The following is a 23,769-nucleotide window of genomic DNA, read 5'->3' as shown; positions in this document are numbered from 1 at the left end:
TGGGGTCACGTATGCCAGGCGCCACTCTGCGTGTGAGGATCACAAAGACGGGGAGGCCATCCATGGACCCTGCACTCCAGGGACTTGCCCTGGAGAGCGCGTGGAGGGAGGCAGGACAGGTGTGAGCCAAACTCAGGACAGCTCAAGGAAGACTGAGAAGATGAAGTCAAATGCGGCTCTGGACGGATGCACAGGAGTTTACCGGAAGGGATGATTGCAGTGGGAGGAGCCACAAATGCACAGAGAGGCCGGGGATGGGAGGCCGTGATGCCAGAGAAGGCTGGAACAAATGTGGGGCCTGATGTTTCAAGGCCAGAGCTTGCCCTTGATTCTGTGGATGAGGAACAGTGACTTGGTAGTATTTGCCTCTTGGAAAGCTTACTCAGGGTGCCACTAAAACAGGATGTGGGTGCCCTGTGTTAACTCAAAAGAAAAGCTGGTCAGTCAACCAGAGTTTAAGAAGAGATGACTTTATGATGTTAACCTCAGGGGCTGGGGCTGGAGCTCAATGGCAGAGCACTCACCTAGCACGTGTGAGGCACTGGGTTTGACCCTCGGCACCACATAAAAATGAATAAATAAATAATAAATAAAACAATTATTAAGAAAGATATTAACTATGGGGAGGGGGGCCAGGAAACATGGTGGAAGTCTGCTTGGCAGCAGCTGGAGTCAGTGCCTGGACTCTATGTGGAGCCCCGGGAGGTGATCTGACCAGCATGTGATGGGGTTGCCTTCCATTTCAAATACTGGGGATCCCACACCGTAGTAGTAAAACATCGTGTGTGCTTGCCAATCAGTGGGATGATCAAACCTAATGCACCCTCTCATCACTCCATGAAGATGTCATTTTCGTCATTCAACATTAAGTGTTCAGCCATGTGGTGTATTAGACACTGCAAATTCAAGTGGAGGACTTGGAATTAAATTGACCCTATTTTATGATATTTTAAAATTCACCACCGATCTATGAATCCACAAGGTCATAGTGTACAAGGCATGAATTCTAGTCAGAACCATCTATCTGCACAAGTTGAATAATTGGATTTTTCTATAATTCTTTAAGTTCCAACTAAAGTGCAAATTTGACCTCACTCCATATGGCTGGTTCTCAGGCAATGCCACAGGTGTCAGACTGGGAATGAGAAGAATTCTCTGTAATGTAAAACACCTGCTTTGAAAGGCAGTCATTGTCAAAAGAGCTCTGAAAACTCTAGTGCAATTAAGGAAAGGCCATTTCCTGTCCTCTCCCTGCTGGGAGTATGTATGACATTGCCCAGTGGATTTCAGCAGTAAGTGACCTAATGCTTAGGAAGCAGTGCTAGTCAGCTAGGAGGTGGAATCTGGAACACATGTCAGCTTTACCCTCAAGAAAGGAAAATGTGCTAGGCGTGGTGGCGCACACTTGTAATCCTAGTAACTAGAGAGGCTGAGGCAGGAGGATCACAAGTTTGAGGCCAGCCTCAGCAACTTAGCAAAACCGCCAGAACTCAGCAAGACCCTGTCTCAGAATAAAAAATAAAAAGAGCTGGGGGTGTGATTCAGTGGTAAAGCGCTTCTGGGATCATTCCCCAGTACCAAAAAGAAAAAGAAAATGTTAACTAAATATATTTGAAGCTTAAGAGTGGAGGACAATATTCCATGGGCCATTTCTACTCAGAGAACATGGAGAAGACACTCAATTTTTCAAGCCTTGATAGTTCGTTTTGGCTTCCTGAAAAGAATACAATCTTGAGGACTTCAAAGGGTAGTACATCCACTGAAGTGTTCATTGTTTAATTAAAAAACAAAAACCTGAATGTCCATCTTTTTTGGAGATTATGTCAAATCTAATGGATTCTCAATTTGTTCTTTCTGAAGTCTGTATAATTCTAAAAGCCTATCAATACACTTTTCTTTATAAGAGCCTGGAAATCAGTACTTTTGTTTTAGCACAAATTTAGTTTGAGTAATTCTTAAAGTGATGGGAACGCGATTCCCATGTTCATGTGTCTGAAGGAAGAAACAAAAGTTGGGGAAAGTCTTCAACAGTAATAACCTTCTGTTTTCCATGATATTTAACCACCCACATGAAAATGGGCAATTTGACTATTTAAACATCTGAGTTACATGTGGTCTAAATGAGATGCTTAAAAAAATGTCCCTTTCAAACAAACCCAGAAAGTATAATGAATTCTTAAAACACTTGTCAAGATTGTTCTCTTGCTCTCTCTCTCTCTCTCTCTCTCTCTCTTTTAAATTTACTTTTTAGCTTAGATTATTCTTTGGAAACTCAAGTCTAAAGTAACACTTGTTAGACGTTAATTCCTATAACGGCAGTAATCCAGCATTTCAGCAAACTCATTACCATTGTTTGGCTTGTGCAATCAGCTGGCTTAAAGAAAGCCATGGGGTCCTCTAAGCATCATTTCATACAAAGTCTTAGAAAAGACGAAAGAAATGGCTAATCAGGAAGGATGCTCTCCTCAACTTTATCAGGAGTGGTTGGTGTTCTGTAACCATGGACCTATACCAAAAATAGACAACATTTTTTTTTTTCTGTAACAAATGAACCAGTCCTTCTGTAATGGGCCTTAGGTTGTGCAGTATTTCCTGTCTAAACAGTTACCAAGCCTCCCAGAAGCATCTTTGAAGATAAGGAGAAATGATGTTCCTGCCATAAGTTTATGACAGGCAGTTTTTCCCCCAAATGAGAAGCAAACATAGTTCATTGCTAAGTTAAATAAAAGGTCAGAAATCATTAAACAAAGATGGGGTGGATCGGTCCAGTTGAATGAGAATGCACCAGGCGCCTCTCCTGACTCTTTGCTGGAAGCTCTAAGGAAGACATCTGAAACTGCTGAATATTGAAAAACACCAGAGGAGCTTTGAAAACTCTCAGGACAACAACACCAGACTCCCTGGAGGTAGTGTCCAGGCATCAGTGTTGTTGTAAGGCAGGGTTGATTCTCAGACTTTACTGTTCACAGAACTCATCTGGGGAAGTGGCTCTGATGGACAGGAAAGTCCTGATGCAGTAGGCAGGTAAAGGGTGGGGCTCGAGGAGCTGCGTTTCTGTGTCATTGACACTGGGATTGGGGGACCATACAGCAGTAGCAAAGATCTAAGTTCAAGATTCTTCACACATTAGGATGACTAAGGGAGCTTTCAAGAAAGTGGATTGCACAGACTCTAGAAGTCCTATCCCTGGAGATTATGATATAATTAGTTTGGAGCCCCAAGCATTAAGTATGCATTAAAAAGACGGCAGGTGATCCTATTGGAATAAGTGGGTCTGAGAACCAAGGTTCTTTGAAAAGCTATGCGAGACAAGTCTCAGAAGTCACACCTCCACCTTTGTTGGAAGAGCTAGTTTCACAGGTGGAAGGGCAATGCCTCACTGGAAAATATCAGCAGGGCTGTCAGTAGCACGAGCTGACTCCTTCCGGGGCCCCTGAGACACACATTCTCCCACAGGCCAGGAGATGGTTGGCTCCAACAAAACCTCAGCACAAACGGAAGAGTTGGGGGTAATTCTTTTGGCAAGAGTGTGGCCTGCTACGCCCACCCTGTCTCACACTCTGCAATGTAATTCCTTGCACTTGATCCATTGTCTCCTGGTGCTAGTTGATGCCTCTTTCCCTTGACTCCAAATCCCACTTCTTCCCCTGCTCCTCCACATCCCCACGAGTCCTTCTGGCATGATTCTACCTACTCAGAACACATCCTACCATCTTGCCCTTGCTGGAACCTGGCTCAGCCCTAAAGACCTCGCTCTTCCCCAATCCTCCCTCCACCCCTCATGAGAATCTGCTACAACCTCTGGCCACAAGCCGCTCCCCTTGATCCTCATGTCATCTGCCCACCTGCCACCAAGGACTGAGTACCCTGCCAACACCGGGGTCTCTTCAGTATCCCATCCAGCAGTGCGGTCCAGCCTCTCCTGGGCTCCTCATGTTTTTAACTCACTGACTCCGCCCCCCTTCTTTACTTCCTTTCCTGTTTACTTAATTCCATTCTTTTCATCACTTGCCAAGCAAAACCCTGATCGTGAATGGGTCCAAATATCCCTCTCCTTACACCTAACCCTACCATGGAAAGAAAACAAGCAAGCTCTTTCCTCTTACCACTGTCCTTCATCTTGCTTCTCCTCTATGAAGACAAGTTTCTTGAGAGAATCATCCATACTGTCCACTCACCCTACATGCTGCCTGACACCTCCACTGCCCCACCTGCTTCCCTGGGACTTCTCTTGGGACCATTTGGGGCCCATCTGGCTTGACCTCTGTCAGCACCACTACTACATGGAACCCTCCCTCTCTTTGTCTTCCATGACCTCTGCACTCCTGGTCTCCCCACTCCCAGCTGTTTGGTCATGTGTGTCGGGGCTGGAGGATGGTACACAAGGAAAGGCAGCAGAATCCCAGCGAGGATGACTTGGGAGGAAGATGACCAGGTAGGTCATGGCACTGGTGAGGCTCATGGGAGCATGGGACATCCTACATTGGCAACTGGAAATGAGGAATCAGAATTCCACACTGGGACTTTAGGTAGGTGAGATGAATAGTTTACATATGTGAGCATGGCTGAGCTCATTGACGAGGGGGGCAAGTCCAAGGGCAGAACTTGCCTGAATAAAGCTCAGAAAGTGGGCTGAGAAGCAGCCCTCTATGGGATGGGAAAAGAACCACGGAAGGGAATGGATGGAAGCCAAGGTCTGGAAGAGTTTCTAGAATCAGCATCCTAGCTATAGCCAAGGGGATGTAGTTGGCAGGGAGCTCATTAGGTACGGGGTCCTTGCAGAGAGTGGTTTCAGTATAACATGGCAGTGGGCCAGATTACAAGGGACAGGGTGGCCGGTGAGGAAGGTAACTGCGTGCAAGAGCAGAATTATGAGATGAGGTTGTGATGCAGGTCAGTGCTTGGAAGCCCCCCACACAGGACAACAGAACCACATGTTATTCCCTCAGAGGCATTTTGAACATGTCCACAGTCCTTCCGTAGTTCTGGGTTTGTGCACAGGGTAGGTCAGTGCTGCTATTATTCAAATTCCATTCACCCAGACCCCCTCAGACATGAGGAGCAGCTCTGGCTCTGTGAACAGTTGCACCAGGGCCTCGCTTAGAATTGCTACTAGTTGTCCCCCAGTCCCTTCCAGCCCTGGAGTTCTGTGAACGCTCGGTGCACTCTTCCACTTCCACAAACAGCGGGCTCTCACAACTATCCTCAAGACGAGCGTCTGGAAATTGCAGCTAGCTGCTGACGCTGCCCCGACAATACACACACACACAGGCCAGAGGCTGCAGTGATGGTCACAGAAACACAGGATAACAGGACAAAAATCACCCATCTCCTTGCTTCCGCAAAATCCCCTCTAAGTGAAAAATCTTGATTCATGTTAGGAAATAATAAGTTGTTACTGATACCTGCTGCAGCAGCCTGGCGTGGCTTGTCAAGACACTGAGATAAAAGCATAGAAAAAAAATGAGCGCAGTTTGGCATCTAAATGGCATCAAGCTCCAGACTGAGTTAGACATCTGGAAAACAATGATACTGCGGGGTTCCATCTAATATGGAGGTGTGAGGCCTGCGGGGCACCCTCAGCCTCTGCCTCTGCCGTTATTAGCAGCACCTGTGAGTCACACCAACATCAAACGGTAAAGTGTGGCTATCAATTAGAAGGTTTCAAAAGGCAGTCGATACTCTGGCTTGAAGACGGGCGCTTCACAACTCATATTTCTTAGGTTTAAATACATTCCCACATGCAGAGCACTCTCTCTCTCTCTCTCTCTCTCTCACACACACACACACACACACACACACACACACACAAGCTCCTGCACCAGCATCTAAATCGTGCATATGTGATGCCCTGCAGAAGGGATACCTGTGAGGAAAAAGAGACCACAGCAACCCTTTGCACCCCAAGAGGTGCAATCTTAGATGGTATGTGAACAAGGGCACCATCACTGCTGGGGGGACCAGGGAAGGGCAAAGGCACTATTGGTCCAAAGAATCTGTTGGGAGGCAAATCCTCACTGAAGAAGCTACGCCATTCAACAAATACTACAGGTCACAGATGCAGAGAGCCTGACCATTTTAATCAAATCTAATTGCCACACGGTTGAGCTCATCAATTGCTACAGAAATGATTGTGGCGGGGGCTGAAAATACCATCTGAGCTGCATGGCGGCTGACTCAGCCTCCTCAAATATGACAGACAAACATTGGCCAGTCCTAAGGCAAACGAACAGTGCTCTGAGAGGCGCCAGCTTGGGCACAGACCCTGGGGGCAACTGAAGCATGTCACCTGTCCTTGAGGGCCTCAAAGTCACTTTGGGAAACACACAGTGGACAGCATCAGATGCCATATTATGTTACAATATGATAAAAATTAAAGTCATACGAAATTGAAACATGAAAGTGTTTCATAGTCCAGGTGAGTTTGACTGTATGTGTCTGTCATGACCCTGTGGCTCCTTGGTGACCTCTTTGCAAACCTAATCGTGTTTTACGTGCCTGTGTGGGGTTTTTAAAAACATGATTATTGGTGCATTATAATTATATGTAATAGCAGAACTCACTGTTATGTATTCATGTTGCACATAATATCATTTGTTCGATTTAATTCCCCAGGACTTCCCCTTTCCCTCTCCTCATCCCTCCCTCGGGTCCCCTTCTTCTACTCTACTGGTCTCCCTTCTGTTTTCATGAGAAGTTCACCCACTTTGTGTGGGATTATTTTTTAAAGCCATCAACTAAAATATTTTGAACTAAACAAGGACCTCATTCCATCGAAGGAGATGGTGTCAGAAGATACAAAACTCAGGAGACACATTCATGTTGCAAAACCTACTGCTGTCACATGGAGGTCAGCAAGGCCTCCAACTGGAAAGGGCTTTGTGCACCCTGTCTGTGAGCTTGCACAGGCTTGCTGGATTTGGCCAAGTGTGTGGAACAGAAAGTAATTGTCAAAGGAGGAAAAGGAAGCAGGAAGTGATTAGTGTGCAGGAAGAGTGACTTCCAGTCTTTTATGCAATGAACAGAGAGCAATCATAGATAAGGGCGAGTGTGCCTGTGTTCTATGTGTAAAGGGAAGGGTTCTCACTTGCATAAGTCTGGGCTTTCCAAGACACAGAGAGCCAGGAGAGAAGGAATCAAAGTCCCACTCAAAAACAGAAGAAAAGAGAAAGGATTCATATTATTAACAGGTGAAGGTAAGTGAGAAGTGAACCAAAGTGTACATCTACATTTGCATTTCTTTCGATATTGTTCTGGTTTGAACATCACTTCACCAAGACTAACAAGGAGAGATTAGTCCATAAAAATCAAGTTCAATTAAAGATCAGTTCAAGTGTTAATTAGAGGTTAATACTTTGCTATCTTAAGTTACAGGTGAAAAAAAAAAAAACCAAGATAATCATTGGAAGAAGGTGTATTGCCATGATGTATGATGTGACTCTGTCATTTGTGCCTATGGGAAGCCAGGGATGAACCCATCCCACTTCTTTGGTCTTTGAATATCAAAAATACACTCAATGATCCCAGCCTTCTGGGCTCCTGGTGGCTTCTCCTGGGATCCCAGTTTGGAATATTTTCTCAGGGCAACTTCTACACATTTTCATGCCTCTCCTACCCCAGATGTGTTATCTTTGTCTTGTGCTTTCTTATGAACCAATATTTTTTTCTACAAGAACTTGTCACAAATGTAATCAATATGTAAGTAGTTGGCTCAATGTTTGTCTCCCTTACTATTCTGTGAATTTTGCATGGGTGAGAACAGTCTTATCTGGCCTTTTCTTACTGCATATAGTGCGTATGTACCTGGCCTGTACCAGGTACATAATGAACATTTATTTCATGAAGGACTAAATGCATGAAGAACCAAAAGAAAAAAAAATACGTTCAATGACCTCACAGATTTTAAAATCAGTGGTCCTTGGGGCTGGGGTTGTGGCTCAGCGGTAGAGCACTTGCCTCGAACATGTGAGGCACTGGGATCGATCTTCAGCACCACATGGCGCGCTCGCCTGGCATGCGTGCGGCCCGGGTTCGATCCTCAGCACCACATACAAACAAAGATGTTGTGTCCACCGAAAACTAGAAAATAAATATTTAAAAAAAATTCTCTCTCTCTCTCTCTCTCTCTCTCTCTGTCTCTTTAAAAAATAAATAAATAAATAAACAAAATAAAGTTATTGTGTTCATCTACAACTAAAACATATTTTTTAAAAATCAGTGGTCCTGATGCTGCTTCTGAACTCCAGGTCTCCCAGTGCATCTCTGAACCTGATGTTCCTCCAGCCCTCTCCAAAACCCAGTGCTCCTCCTGACCTTGACCCCAAGGTCCCTCTTGCACTTGCTCTCTGTCTTGCACTTTGCCTGCGGCCGAAGGCACAGCCTCTCCTTGCTCTCTCAAAAATGCCCATTTGATTCATCAAATCTGTTCTCCCATCTGCACCTTGTTAAGATCCCAGGCTCTTCCATGGACCTGAGAGGAGTCTCACTGTTCTGGGCCCCTGGATTCTAGTCCGCCCTCCACCAACTCCTGGGATTATCTTCTGAACTTTGGTGACTTCCCATGGCCTTCATGACATAGCCAGAACTCCTCTAAAAGACAGCATTTTCTAGCTTCCCCCCACCACCTGTGCCCCTGTGTCCTGAGCTGGGTGTCCTTTTTCTACTGGACGTGCCTGGGCTTTGCTCAGGCCTCTGCCTGGAATGACCTTTTCTTGCATCCACTACAAACCTGACTCACTGCTTCCCATGCAAAGCCATTCTCAAGCCCTGCCCGGGCAGAATTCATCTCTGTCCCCTGTACCACCCAGTTCTCACACGGAGCACTCTTCGTGTCGCGTTAAGGTTTGCTGATGCACTTGTCTTACCAACAAGATTATGGAGTTCTTTAGGGCAGGAATCAGGTCTCGAATCTGTCTCTGTTGAAAGCATCCTGCACAGGGGCTGGCAAATGGAAGGTGCTTAAACAATCCTGATTAAATTAGATGCTATATCTTCAGGCTCCCCAGTCAGGAATTATCTGGTGACAACTTACTCTAATGGAGGGCTTGCAAGGAGGAAAACTAATCATGAGCCTCCAGCTCGGTGTATTTCCACCTAGGGAATACAGCCGCACAGCCAGCATCCACTCCGAAAACAGCATTCCCAGGCCCCAGAAGTCTGCTGCGCCCTCTCCTAATCACTGCCCGCCTGCCCCCAGCGTAACCAGGATTCTGACTTTTGACACCATAGGCCTGCACCTGGCCTTGTCCTTTGTATAAACTGAATCATCCAAGATGTCGTGTTTTCTGCTTTGCTGCCTTTACTCAATGTTATTTTTATAAGATTCAACCTTATTTCTGTGAGTAGAAGCAACTCATTCTAAATCAGTAAGTGTGAATGTTTCTCGAATTGTATTATAAATGGTGCCAGGAGGTGCCGAACCATCTCTTAATTTTGGCCAAGAATCTCTTGAAGCAAAACCACCCGTACTGTAGTAAGACAGAAAGTTGTTGGGTTTCCAATCGTATGAACTCTGACATGGAGCAGGTAACTTTCTGAGTAAACACTCTCAAAATGAAGGGAGAAATGAAGCAGAATGACAAAACACTCTTTCAGGGGGAAAAAAGACCCAAAATCCTGGTTTGGAGGGGAGGGAGACCCCCGAAGCTCCCTTAGTACTTTTGCCACATCACATGACAGTTTTTGACATCAGTCTCATCTTCTGACCTCCATGAACAATTTTTTTTTTTTTGCCTCTTCTGGGGCTTCATTTAAAAATTTTCTCCACCAACACTTAAAACTAAAATTTGAGAGAATTTTTTTAAAAAAACTCTTTTTCCCCTAACCACAGAGTGACCGTTTGCTGAAGTGGTGGAAAAGAGAGGACTGGGCCACTGCCTTGTGGAAGAAAGATAAGAACAACTTCAGACTGAACTTGTTAAGCAAGAGAGCAGGGTTATCTATGTTCTCCAACCGTGGAGAGGACACGGCCAGCACCTGCCATTCGGTGCAGTGTACCTTCACCATGCAATGGCACTATCCAACCGTCCATCCACACAAGTCCAAGTGCTGCCCACTCCCCCAGGAGCACCTACCTTGGGGATTAAAGAAACCAGTCATCCAGAACACATTGGGCCTCCCTTCAAATATCCAAGTGGTGAACTGTGCGTTTCTTTCCAAAAGTTCAGTAAACCAGAAGCCCAGGGTGGACGAATCCCAGGACACCCTTTTCCAGAGCTGAGGTATACGAGCGTCGTACATGTTGTCCAGGGCGTCTCTCAAGTTCTGAGGAAGATGAAGGTAACATATGTGAGTGAGAAACAGGAGCAGAAGAGAGAGGTGACTGCTGAGCGGTGGGCGGCTCACCTCACTCATGATGATTGTCCCCTCAATGGCCAGTTTCAGATCGCTCAGGCTAGTGCGGAGGATCGAAATGACCCTTTGCATCCTGTCAATTTCTTGTCTAAGAAATATGTTCATGGAATTAAGATGCCCCATCTTTATCAAACGAGCTTTCACCTAAAACAAAGCACATGATAAAATCATCTACCGCTTCTCTTTCAGTGACCTGTCTCCCTTCTGGATTCTTTTTCCTCTTCTGGGTGTATCTCTACCAGACCGAACAAACTCTAAAATATCTCTTGCAGAACCAGACTTGCCATTAAGTTGCCCATTTTTTGAGCTTCAAAAACTATGGTTCAAACAAAATGATTTTTATTTCCTACTGATTGTACTGAGCTGATGATTGGAAATGCACTTTTAAAAAGCTGAAATAACAATTGTACCTTTTTCCCATTTCAAATGATTAAGTACTGAGTGTCAGTTGAATATTCTTTTGCAATCTAACTTTTGTAAGAGAACAGTGGAATATTTTTTTCTTCATTATGCTTGCAGAGCTGTAATTAGAAATGTCACAGAAAGTTAATACAGCCAAAATCTTTACAGAGCACTCACCAAAGAATAGGATTAGCTGTAGTTTTTCCTAAGATCATGGTTGCCTTGGCTATGGTGCCTAAAAAGAGCCTTTCCTAATCTAATCAATGAAAATATTTGACTTTGTGGGAGAGCCATTACAGACCTGTCATTTGATCCTTTGGGTATACTGACCATTTTTAAGAGATCAATACAAAAGCCTCTAGTTGTGGGAACAATAAAACCTAACAACTACCGGAAAATAGCCAATATATATTCACCTTTCCATTTAGTGACATATGCCAAGAAAAGAGTGGCTACCGGTACTGGCAGGCACTCACATAGGAGTCTGAGCTTTCTGTTAGCCACAATCTGAGAGATGCCAGAATAGAAAGAATGTGGACAGACACACAGAGAGGGAGAAAATCTGATATGATGTTCTCATCCAAAGAATCATCAGGAAGCCTGGAATCAGCTGTAGGATTCTCTGCCAGAGATAACCACACCTCTTCTTGGAGACAGATGGACTTCGGGGTCTTCTGAACCGTTCCCATTTTACAAAACAGGCCTCTAGCGTGGGAGTTTCCTTTAGCAATGGACGCCTCTGATTTATTACATGGATCATTTCCAGTGATTGAAAGATGAATGGGGAAAGCAGTCATATAAAACCAAACAGCCTGGACGGAGCCACTTATGCAGGCAAAACAAATAAGATTAGAATCACAGGCCAATGTGCCAGTGGAGGTTCTGGACCTCGTCCCACATACCAACCTTCAGGGAGCCTCCTGAGTTCCTGGTTCTAGAACCTACATTTTTTGCAGTCTCCAGAGCCTTATTCCTGTCTCCATCCTGAGCCCTTCCACCAACTGAACAGCATACATATCCCCTTTCAATCATGACTGCTCTGGGAATTCATTCTTAATGAAAAGGGAAATTACAGAAATACTTTTGCAATTCTACAAATGGGAAATGAAGCCCAGGTATTGATCACAGCATCAAGTCAATAGCCCAGGTCCATTCACTATGCCAACAGCCCCAAACTGCCTTGGCCTGCTTATGGTTTTAAAAGAAAAACTTGCCTAGTGTGGTGGCACCTGCCTGAAGTCCCCGCTACTCAAGACACTGAGGAAGAACAAGCACTCAAGCCCAGGAGTTCAAGGCCAGCCTGGGCAGCATAGTGAGACACCATTCAAAAAGATTTTTTTTTTAAATTAAAAATAAAAGAGGAATTTCACTCAAGATAGACAAGCTTGAGGAAAAACTTAGACCCCCTAAAAATGTGATTCTAATACTGATTTTATTTTGTGTGTGATTTTTGTTCCAGACTAAAATGGCCATTTTATTGATAAAATTAAAAAATTGTTGTTGTGGTCTTATGTTGGATTTTCATTATGTTTCTGGGACCAGGTAGTCTCTTCTACATAATAGAGCTAATTTTACTAAGGAAACTGAGGGTATTCAATTTCAATCTACAAACTTCACTTTGCTGCCATATTTTCAAGGACACAGCTCTTCTATAGTAAGTGATCTGCTGGAAGAGGAAGAGTTATTAGATGTCCCTCAGTGCAAACTCCCTCCCAGGCCGTAATCCACCAGGTGATATCCCTGACACTGCTTCTGCTAAATATTGCCAGACAGAGGTCTTCCTGGTGACGTGGCCCCAACCCAGTTTGGGCAGCTCAAATGATAACCAGGCTCATGACCTCCCTCTGGCAATACCAACCCTGTGGTAGAGTTATATAGAGTCAGTTTATCTCATTTTCCCATGCCAGCTTGAAAAATCCTTCAAGGCAGATATTCTGCCTCATTTATCTCCTAAAAACCATCCACAGAGCAGCTGAAAGTATGTCCTTTCCATATTTATCCAACTGAGAAGAACTTTCTCCCTTACTATATAATCACTCCTTTGTGAGACCATTGATTCCAATGTCTTAACCAAATGCCTTGGTACCCATCCACTCATTGATTCTAGAATCAGTTTGAGTTCAATTTTTTTTTTTTTTTGTACTAGGGATTGAACTCAGGGGTGCTTTACCACTGAGCTACAATGCTAGCTTTCTTTCTTTCTTTCTTTTTTTAGACAGGGTCTCACTAAGATGCTTAGGGTCTTGCTAAATTGCTGAGACTGACCTCAAACTTGCAATCCTCCTGCCTCAGCCTCCAGAGTCTCTAGGATTACAGGCATGCACCACTGTGCCTGGCTCCCTTTATGATTCTTGCTCTACCGCCTAGCTTGGTTTCTGCTGGTACTAAGGACTAAGTGACATAATGAATATAAAGCACTTAACACAGGGCCCATTGTATAATGAGTCCTCAAAAATGCCAGCCACTGCCCCATGATGACCTCATTCTATGAGCTAAGTGTGGTGCTTGGAAAACTTCAGATTGAGAACCGGATGTTCATAAATAATATCCACACTAATTGTTAACCTTATTTAATCAGTTCCAGGAGTGATTAAAGATCAAATGAGTAAACAGACTATCTCCATCTATAGTTAAATTATTTTAAGCATCTCTAAGAATACCCAATCAGTGACACCTCTGCTTTTTGGCCTTAAAGATTTTTAAATTGTTTAGCACAGATTAAGGCATAATAGTACATATTGGTATATAACTGGGTCAATGTGGAAGACTTGCCTGCAGAGGAATTAACTTATTAAGGTATTTTAAAAAGGAAGCAAAAGAAATATTTCAAAGGATGACCAGGATAAACAAACAATTTAGACACAATTTAGATAAAAGAGTTTAGTAACTACGCACATAGTCGACAATAGGTAAATTACTGTTTTTCATGGTAATCAGACCTAGATGGTTAGATGCACAAATAGATGCCTAGATTGTTATTCGTCTATCTAGCTAAATGCAACATTTCCATGGTCAATTCTAGGGGGAAAAGGACATCGAGAGGGCTATATGATGTATTTCAGAAGAACTCCAGATCCCAAACTGGCCTCTCCCTGTTCCAGCTATAGGTAGAAGCCCACAGACAGGGAGCCTTGGGGCTCCCAGCTGCTGGGTGTATCTTTTCCCAGGTTTGGGTAAGCAGGAGAGTGTACACACAGACCAGTTACTCCTGCAGTAGAGGTTAGCTTCTGACCTTTTAACTGAGGAGCTAAACTTGACCAGTTTAGGACCGCCCAGTTTAGGACTCTGGTAAAGCTAACGCCATCAGTGGTGAAGTATGGAGGCTGAGAATAGAAGAGGAGGACACAGCTCTTTTTCTTGCATGAGGAAGGAAGCTCAGGTTGAGGACCTCTTGACAGAATTTTCATAATATCCCAGACATTTTGCCATAGATAAAAATTACCTTAGGTCAGCAGTTCTCAAAGTGTGGCCTGGGATCCCTGAGGGCCTAAAGATTTTTTTTTTTAATATTTATTTTTTAGTTTTCGGTGGACACAACATCTTTATTTTGTTTTTATGTGGTGCTGAGGATCAAACCCAGCGCCCTGTGCATGTCAGGCAAGCGCGTTACCACTTGAGCCACATCCCCAGCCCCCTAAGGATTCCTGTGGAGTGAGTTTACAGGGTTAATCTTTTTTTTTTTTTCCTATAGAAACACTAAGATATTGATTGACTTTTATATCCTTTTGTCTTTTGGGGAATTGAACCCAGAGGCATTTTACCACTGAGCCACATCCCTAGCCCTCTTAATTTTTTAAAATTTTGAGACAGGGTCTTGCTAAAGTTGCTTGGGGCCTCACTACATTGCTGAGGCTGGCCTTGAACTTTTGATCCTCCTGCCTCAGCCTCCCAAGTCACTGGGATTACAGGTGTGCGCCACCACACCAGGCACTCTTTTACTTTTATTCTGTTATGACTATACAGTGGAGTTTACCAAAGGTCATATGACTTGATATACTGAATACAGAAGCAAATATGAGAATAGAGGTGTTTTCTATTAAGACAGACATTAAAAGATTTGCAAAAAAGATAGAAACAATCACACCATTCTCAGTGGATTGTTTTGTCTTGGAAAATATATGTTTAAAAAATGCTATTTATGTTAACATGTAATGGGTTTATTACCATTTTTAAAAATAAATCAATATTTTAAAATTTCTCAATATAGGGCTGGGGTTGTGGCTCAGCGGTAGAGCCCTTGCCTAGTGAGTACAATGCCCTGGGTCTGATCCTCAGCACCACATAAAAATAAATAAATAAAACAAAGGTATTGTGTCCAATTACAACAAAAAATAAATATTAAAAAAATTCTCAATATAAATTTCTAACATTAAATGTCAATGGATATTATAAACAAAAGCTATTCAGGATCCTCAATGATCTGGCAAAGGGGTCTTGAGATTAAAAAAAATTGGAGAAGAGTTGATTTAGGTTAATAAAAAAAGAAAAAACAGCTAACACTCAGGAGATAGAGGAAATAGAAAATTACTGCCATGCACTCTGGGGACTGGGACCATTTAAATGGCTCTCTTCCCTATCCCTGGCTAAGAGCTCCATGGGAATACAAAATGCAGGGCAGACAAAATGCAGACAACCAGAAAAGGTCAGGTAGAGAATGACAGAGCAGGTCATATGACATGCAGGATACACTAACACAGAGGCTGGCATGGGGCTCTCGACTAGAGGGTCTGGAGTTCCAGCAACCAAAGACAGGAACCCAAAGAGGGAAAGGGGTACAAAAAGGAAGAGTGGAGACGAAAGGAAACAGAGAAAGGTTTCAGGGACGTGGAGAGCAGGCTTTGCTTGATGCTTGGGAAAGGAAAAGAAGACCAAAAGGTAGAAAGGAAGTTGGAGACCAAAAAAAGGAAACGCGCAGCGCCCGAGGGACTGGACGCACCGTCCAGGGGAGGTGCTGCCCGCGCGGTGCACGGCGGGAAGACCCCGGCTTACCTCGTGGGGGACGTAGTCAGGGGGCAGCTTGCTCAGCATGTCTTCAGACAGTCGGTACACGATGGCCTCCCGGGTCTCCCCCACTCCACCTCCACTCTCTTTGGGCTGAATGTTGGTGATTGTTTCAAGAACGTCGGAAGCTGTGTTACTCTGGTACCTGACAGAAAGAGGGACCAGAGTCTCAGAGATGATGAAGCCAGGGTGAACGGATAGGGTCCCTTCAATCAACCCCAGAGAAGAAAAGGGGAAAGAAGGAAGTGTATACCATCAACTGTTAAAAAAAAACTAGAGGTCCTTCCTCCTGCCTCCTAATGGGACATCAGGAACATGGCAGAAATGAAAATCCCTTCCTCTTTAGAGAGACTCCACACACATCTCTGGTAATCCAAATCCAAGCCTGACAGTTTGGGTTGTCACCAGCCCCAACACTTCAGGCTGGACCACTGATACATCTCCTTTTATTCTCCCCCTGCTCAGGGACGGGTCCTAACAGTCTAGCATAATTGGTTAGATCAATGAGAACTACACATGATATGTCCTCACTGAATTATAAATTAATAGAATTTCTTCAGTCTTTTCTCATTTTGTTTCTCCATGGTCTCACTTCTGTTAGGATTTCCAAGGTGGTCTACTGGCGTCCATCTGCACCACATATTCAAATGTAGCCACCCACCTTTAAAGTCCATTTAGTCAATGAAGGTTTACTGTATGCCAGGCCCTGAGCTAGGTTCCAGGATACAGCAGTGAACAAGCCATAGTTCACATGCAGAGAAAGAGGATATTACACAAGGACACTAGGGAAAGTGCTGTGGAGGAAAAGTGGATGCTTTAAGCAAATTTGGTTTCCCTCACTCTCCATCTCTCGCTCTTTCAGGTTGACCAGATGCTCTGAGGTGCAGGAAGCTAGCCCTGGAATACTGGATTGGTCAGTTATCTGGAAACTCATACATATTATGTGTGAGTGTACGTGTGTGTGCATGTGTGCATGTGCATGCACATGTGACAAAAGATTAATCTCTATCTCTCTCTTCTTGCAGCACTGGGAATTAAACCCAGGGATGTTCTACCACTGAGCTAAATCCCCAACCCTTTTTAATTTTTTTTTTTAATTTTAAGACAGGGTCTCTCTAATTTGCCCAGGCTGGCTTTGAACTTGTGACCTTCGGAGTCATGCTATCACACCCATCTAAAGTCTCTCTTAAAAAGAAATTAAAGGGATATGGATAGGAAAAGAAGAACTCAAACTATAACTATTTGCCGATGACATGATTCTATACCTAGAGGATCCAAAGAATTCCACCAGAAAATTTCTAGAACTAATAAATGAATTCAGCAAGTAGCAGTATATAAAATCAACATCCGTAAGTCAAAAGCATTTGTGTACACCAGTGACAAACCCTTTGAAAGAGAAACTAGGAAAACTCCCATTTACAATAACCTCAGAAAAACTAAAATACTTGGGAATCAACTTAACAAAAGAGGTGAAAGACCTCTACAAAACTACAGAACACTAAAGAAAGAAATTAAAGAAGACCTTAGAAGATGGAAAGATCTCTCCTGTTATTGGACAGGCAGAATTAATATGCCAAATTAATAATGACCAAAAGCACTATACAGATTTAATATAATTCCAATAAAAATCCCAATGACACTCCTCATAGAAATAGAAAAAGCAATCATGAAATTCATCTGGAAAAAATAAGAGACCCAAAATAGTCTTTTTTCCCACAAATGGGCTGGGAAAACTGGAAAGTGATCTTTAGTAAGAAGAAGTGAAGCAGGTGGCATCACAATACCAGACCTTAAACTATATTACAGAGCTATAGAACACAACAACATGGTATTGGCACCAAAATAGACTTGTAGACTAATGGTACAGAATAGAAGACACAGAGACAAACCCACATAAATTTCCAAGGTGGTCTACTGGTGTCCATTTGCCCCACATATTCAAATGCAACCACCCACCTTTAAAGTCATATCAGACAAAGGCACCAAAAATACATATTGAAGAAAAGATAGCCTCTTCAACAAATGGTGCTGGGAAAACTGGAAATCGATATGCAGCAAAATGAAAGTAAGCCCCTATCTCTCACCATGCACAAAATTCAACTCAAAGTGGATCAAGGACCCAGGAATTAGACCAGAGACCCTGCTCCTAACAGAAGAAAAAGTAGGCCCAAATCTTCCATCATGTCAAATTAGGCCCTAACTTCTTTAAACAAGACTCCTAAAGCATAAGAAATAAAATCAAGAATCAATAAGTGGGATGGATTCAAACTGAAAAGCATCTTCTCAGCAAAAGAAACAATCAGTGAGGTAAAAAAGAGAGCTTACAGAATGGGAGCAAATTTTTATCACACACACATCAGATAGAGCACTAATCTCTAGGATATATAAAGAACTAAAAAAAAAACTTAACACCATTTAAAAAACCAATTAATAAATGGGCTAAGGAACTGAATAGACACTTCTCAGAAGAAGATATACAATCAATCAACAAATATATGAAAAAATGTTCAACATCTCTAGCGATTTGAGAAATGCAAATCAAAACCACTTCATCTCACTCCAGTCAGAATGGCAATTATCAAGAATACAAGCAACAATAAGTGTTGGCAAGGATGTGGGGAAAAAAGCACACTCATACATTGCTGGTGAGACTATAAATTGGTGCAACCAATCTGGAAAGTAGTATGGAGAATCCTTGGAAAATTTGGAATGAAACCACCATGCGACCCAGCTATCTCACTCCTCAGTGTATACAGAAAGGACTTTTTAAAAACAGCATACTACAGTAATGCATCCACATCAATGTTTATAGCAGCACAATTCACAATAGATAAATTGTGGAACCAACATAGATGCCCTTCAATAGATGAATCGATAAAGAAACTATGGTATTTATACACAATGGAATATTACTCAGCTTTAAAAGAGAATAAAATCGTGGCATTTGCAGGTAAATGGATGGAGTTGGAGAATATCATGCTAAGTGAAGTCAGCCAATCCCCAAAAAACCAAAGGCTGAATGTTTTCTCTGATAAGTGAATGTTGATCCATAATGGGGGTGGGGAGCAGGGGAGGAATGGAGGAACTTTAGATAGGGCAAAGGAGAGGGAAGGGAAAGGAGGGGGCGTGGGGGTAGAAAAGATGGTGGAATGAGATGGACATCATTACCCGAAGTACATGTATGAAGACACGAACGAATGGGGTGACTCTACTTTGTGTACAACCAGAGAAATGAATATCTGTTTTCCATTTGTGTACTATGAATCAAAATACATTCTGCTGTCATGTATAATAAATTAGAATAAATAAATAAGTTTAAAATTTACAAAAGGTCACATGTGAGTTGAGAGCTAAAGGATGGGCAGGTTGGCTAGGCAGTGGGGTGGTTGGGAGGCAAGAAAGGACATTTAGATAGGAGGCCAGGGCTGGAGGTGAGAAGGATTTCCGAGCATTGGAGAAGAGAGGCAAGTCGGTGAGTTTGGAGGCAGGGAGCCAGGAGAGATGAAGGCGGAGACAAGGCAGGCCAGAGCACGCAGGCTCAGGTGGGATACTTTAAGGATTCCTAGAGTCAACAGCCAACCAGCGAAGACTTCTCAAGCTAGGGTGCCATGATATGACCAGATTGAAATTTTTCTGCCTTTTTTGAATTCCTGTTTTATGCCCTATAAACATCACATGATTTGATTTGGAGGAATTATTGTTTCATCTGTAAATTTTATCTCCTGTCCAGATGTAAGCCAAAATCACATTTCCCTTCATAGATATTAGAGGCAATCTAGAAGGAATTTAGCAAAGGCATGACATTAGTGTTTTTTTGTGCTTTGTTTTACTGAATAGAAAGTAAATAAGATGTCTGAATTTACTGAATAGAAAGTCTTTATAATGTGGCAAAATCTTATATTTGCAAACCTTTGAATATAGCAATACCACAGATAAGAATTCATCCTAAAGAAAGAACCAGACATTCCATTTCTGGCAGTGTACTGCAATTGTCAGTACACTGTTGTGACAACAACTAAACATGACAGATTAGATATTAAAAACACCTTTTATAAAATATTATGTAAAAAATATTACTGAGGGGCTGGGGCTGGGGATCAATGTTAGCTCATTTGCCTAGCATTGTGAGGCACTGGGTTCAATTCTCAGCACCGCATATAAATAAATGAAAAAAAGGTCTATCAACAAATAAAAATATTTTTAAAATATTACTGAATTGTAAAGATATTAAGAAACCCTCAGGGCCAAAGAAAATATAGAGTAAAGATGATTCTAGAGAGATAAAGCCAGATTTTACTCCGGGGGCATCAAGTTACCTTGGTGTTCTTAAGTCTCTGTTTAGATGGTACGATGAAAGGGAGATGCCTCCCTCATATCAAAGGTGAGAAAATTCCTACATAGATCTGGGATCTTCAATATCAGGGTAAACTAGAGATAACCCACCTTTCAGAATGGGTAGTAAGCAACTTTTTCTACTGAGTTTGGCACTGAGTAGGGAGAAAAGTCTTTCCTGAAATTCCTTTTTTTTTTAAATTATTTTTTAGTTGTTAACAGACCTTTATTTTACTTATTTATATGTGGTGCTGAGCATCAAACTCAGTGCTTCCCACACATTAAGCAAGCGCTCTACCACTGAGCTACAACCCCAGCCCTCTTTCCTGAGATTCTTAATTCATTAGATTTGAGATATTAATTAACACTCATTACCTGGGTAATTTGAAAAAAATCAAGCCAAGAATTTATTTTAAGGTGTTCTTTGGAATTTCTAAATAGTAGATTGAAAGTACCTGATGAGCATAAACACAAATCTTCCCAGGAACAACATATCTTCAACTCAGGACCCCAAAAATCCAATAGTAAATTTCCAATTGGCCTGAGTTCATAAGTGAAAAGTTAAAAAAAAAAAAAAAAAACTTATAAAGAAGCCAGACACTATGATCAAGAGTTGGTAGCGATAACAGAAAGCAGAACCAGATCTGCAAAGATCTCAGTAAATTTTCAGATGCATGCTATAAAATGTTGTTTTAAACTATATTGAAGAATTTTAAAGGGTTGCTTAAAATATTAGTATTAAAAGGAAATTATAAACATGATTATCATATTTGAAAAAGAGCAAGCAGAACTTCTGAAATAAAAAAATAACTAAAATATAAATAACTAAAATAAATAAATAAAATATAAATAACTAAAATAAACTAAAACCTGTATTCATTTTTTATTGCTTCTATAACAAATGACCACAATATAAGCAGCTTAGAACAGTACAAATTTATTGTCTTACAATTCTGCAGGCCAAGTACAACACAATTCTCACTGGGTTAAATCAAGGTGTTGGTAAGGTGAGGTTCCTTTCTGTGGGCTGTAGGGAAAATCTGTTTTCTTGCTCATTTGGGTTGCTGGCAGAATTCACTTCCCTGTGCTTGTAGGACAGAGATCTCTGCAACTTCTTGCTGGCTACTAGCTGAGGGCCCTTCCCAGCTTCTAGAGGCCACCTACATCTCTTGCCTTGTGACCTCCTCCTACAAATTGGCAGAGGCAGAAAAGCTAGCAATGGCAAGTCAAGTCTCCTTCACAATTTGACTCCTCCTCCTCCAACTTCATCTCTCTGAACCACTCTTCTGTAATTAGATTGGGCCTGCTGGATTGATAACATTCTGATCTCAAGGTCCTGAACCTTAATCTCATCTATTAAGTCGCTTTAGCTACATACAGTGACACATTCACATTCACATTCACATCTCCAGGTTCTGGAGATTAGGATGTAGACATACTTAGGGGTTCATTATTTGGCTTCCCATAGCAGCCAATAATGGGTTAAACAGCAGATTGGATACAATCAAAGAGAGAATTAGAAAACTGGAAAATAGACAGAATGAGGCAGTGAAGAAAACAAATGGAAAATATGAAATAAAAGTTGAAAGACATGTAGGCTAGAATGATAAGCTCTAATAGATGCCTCAGCAACATTTAGAAAAATAGAAAAAAAAAGAGAAAATAAGTGATGAAATAATGACTTGAGAATTGAATGAACCTGGCCGGGTGTGATAGTGCATACCTATAATCCCAGTGGCTTGGGAGGCTGAGGTAGAAGAATCAAAGTGAGTTTAAAGTCAGCCTCAGCAACTTAGTAAGGCCATAAGCAACTTAATGAGACCCTGTCTCTAAATAAAATTCAGGAACAAAGTGGGGGTTGTTGCTGAAGATGTGGCTCAGTGGTTAAGTGCTTCTGGGTTCAATCCCTGGTACCAAAAAAAAAAAAAAAAAGGGAACTGAATGAGCACCAAGTAACATAAGCAAATAAATAAATAAATAAATAAATAGAAATATATATGTAGACACATCACAGTGAAACTGTAACACACCAAAAACAAAGAAGATCTTAAAAGCAGCCAGAGATAAGAAACAATTACCTAGAAAGAAATGACAATTAGACTGGTAGCCAATCCCTCAATAGCAGCAACAAAATCCAGAAGAACATAGAATAACACTGTCTAAGTGATAATATAAAGTAACTATACACCTAGAATCATGTGCCAAGCAAAAGTGTCTTTTGGGGGTATGAATGAGGGCAGGAAAAAGATTTGAATAGACATTTCACGAAAAAATTCTGTATAAATGACCACAAAGTGCATGCAAAGATATTCCACCTTATTATTTATTAAGAGAAGGCAGATTGAAACCACAATGTGATACTACTTCACACAGCAGTAGTAATAACCAATAGATAGACAATAACAAGTATGGACAGAGACAGAGAAACCTGAACCTTCATAATTGCTAGAGGGTACTGTAAAATGGAGCAGTCACTTTGGAAAATAGTGTGACAGTTTGTTAAAATGTTAAAAACAGATTAATTGTATGATTCAGTAGTTTCATTTCTAGTTATCTACTCAAAAGAAATGAAAAGACAAGGCTACACAAAGACTTGTGCATGAACATTCATGACAGCATTATTCATAAACGACCCCAGTGTCTTTAGAAAGATGATTCTGGTGAATGGACAAGCAAAATGTGGTGAATGTCCATTCTGGTGAATGGACAAGCAAAATGTGGTCCAGTCATACATTGGAACAATAATAACAATAATCTGTCAATGAAAAGTAATGGAGTAAATACTGACACATGCTACAACCTGAGTGAACTTCAAAAGCACTATGTCAACTCAAAGAACCCAGACACGCAGCGTATGAACGAGTTCATCTAAACTTAAGAGAATTTAAGATGGGCGGATTACATCTCATTAAACCTATTTTTTAAAAAAAGAGGGCAAAAATAAGACATTTTCAGAAAAAAATAAAAGAATTAACCATCATGGACCTACACTGGAGGAAATTCTAAAGAATACACTTTAGAAAGATGATTCAGGAAGATGATTCTGATAAAAGGCTTGAGGTAGAGAAGAGAATGTCAACACATGCGTAAATCTAAACAAGCATTCTAGTTTAAAATAATTAAACCTAGGCCTAATTGTAGGGTTAGATAAAACAAGATAAAAATTAAAATACTAAAATGTCAGGGGACAGCAATCAGAGTTAAAGTTACCAAATAGCTTTTGATTAAACATATTAATTTTATACTTAGTTAAGAATGGGTATTGAGATTTCTAGGGTAACTGGTAAAGAACTAAAACAGAAAACAGAATTTCTAAACAGGCAGAGAGGGGGAAATAGAATGGGAAAAACTCATTAAGCAAAAGAAGAAAAGAAGCACAACACAGCAATAGTGTGGTGGAAAAAAAAAGCCACATTTCTTATTTATTCTTTATATTTTATGCATCTTAAATATTCTTTTATAGTTACTCAATATTAATAAATCAGTTTTAAAAGAAATAATCAGACACTTGTATAAAGATGTACATACAAGACTTTACAAGGGAGAGCCGCGGGCGCTTTGCTCCCATCTGCTTCCTCTTTCGCTTCGCTCCGGGCAGAGAAGCTGAGTGTGTAATCAGCAGTGGATTGTAAGTACCCGAGGCAAAGAAAGCTCAGTGCGCCCCGCCTTTTTTTCTTTTTT

The 23,769-nt window shown here is 41.8% G+C and overlaps 1 protein-coding gene across 1 annotated transcript in view; it reads right to left on the bottom strand.

The window, feature by feature from the left end:
• The window catches only part of Dnah8 (dynein axonemal heavy chain 8), a 280,498-nt gene that overhangs the window by 4,955 nt on the left and 251,774 nt on the right, over positions 1-23,769 (bottom strand). Inside the window, exons 87-89 of the mRNA XM_015487349.2 lie at positions 15,745-15,901; positions 10,345-10,497; positions 10,074-10,263 (exon numbers count right to left, since the gene is read on the bottom strand). Of these exons, the coding sequence (XP_015342835.2) occupies positions 10,074-10,263; positions 10,345-10,497; positions 15,745-15,901 (500 nt within the window). The remainder of the gene's footprint in view (positions 1-10,073; positions 10,264-10,344; positions 10,498-15,744; positions 15,902-23,769) is intronic.

This window comes from Marmota marmota, unplaced genomic scaffold (assembly GCF_001458135.2).
Source record: "Marmota marmota marmota unplaced genomic scaffold, marMar, whole genome shotgun sequence".
Classification (NCBI taxonomy): Eukaryota; Metazoa; Chordata; class Mammalia; order Rodentia; family Sciuridae; genus Marmota; species Marmota marmota.
The sequence above is the reverse complement of the archived record's forward strand: the minus strand, read 5'-3'. Positions and strand labels throughout refer to the sequence as shown.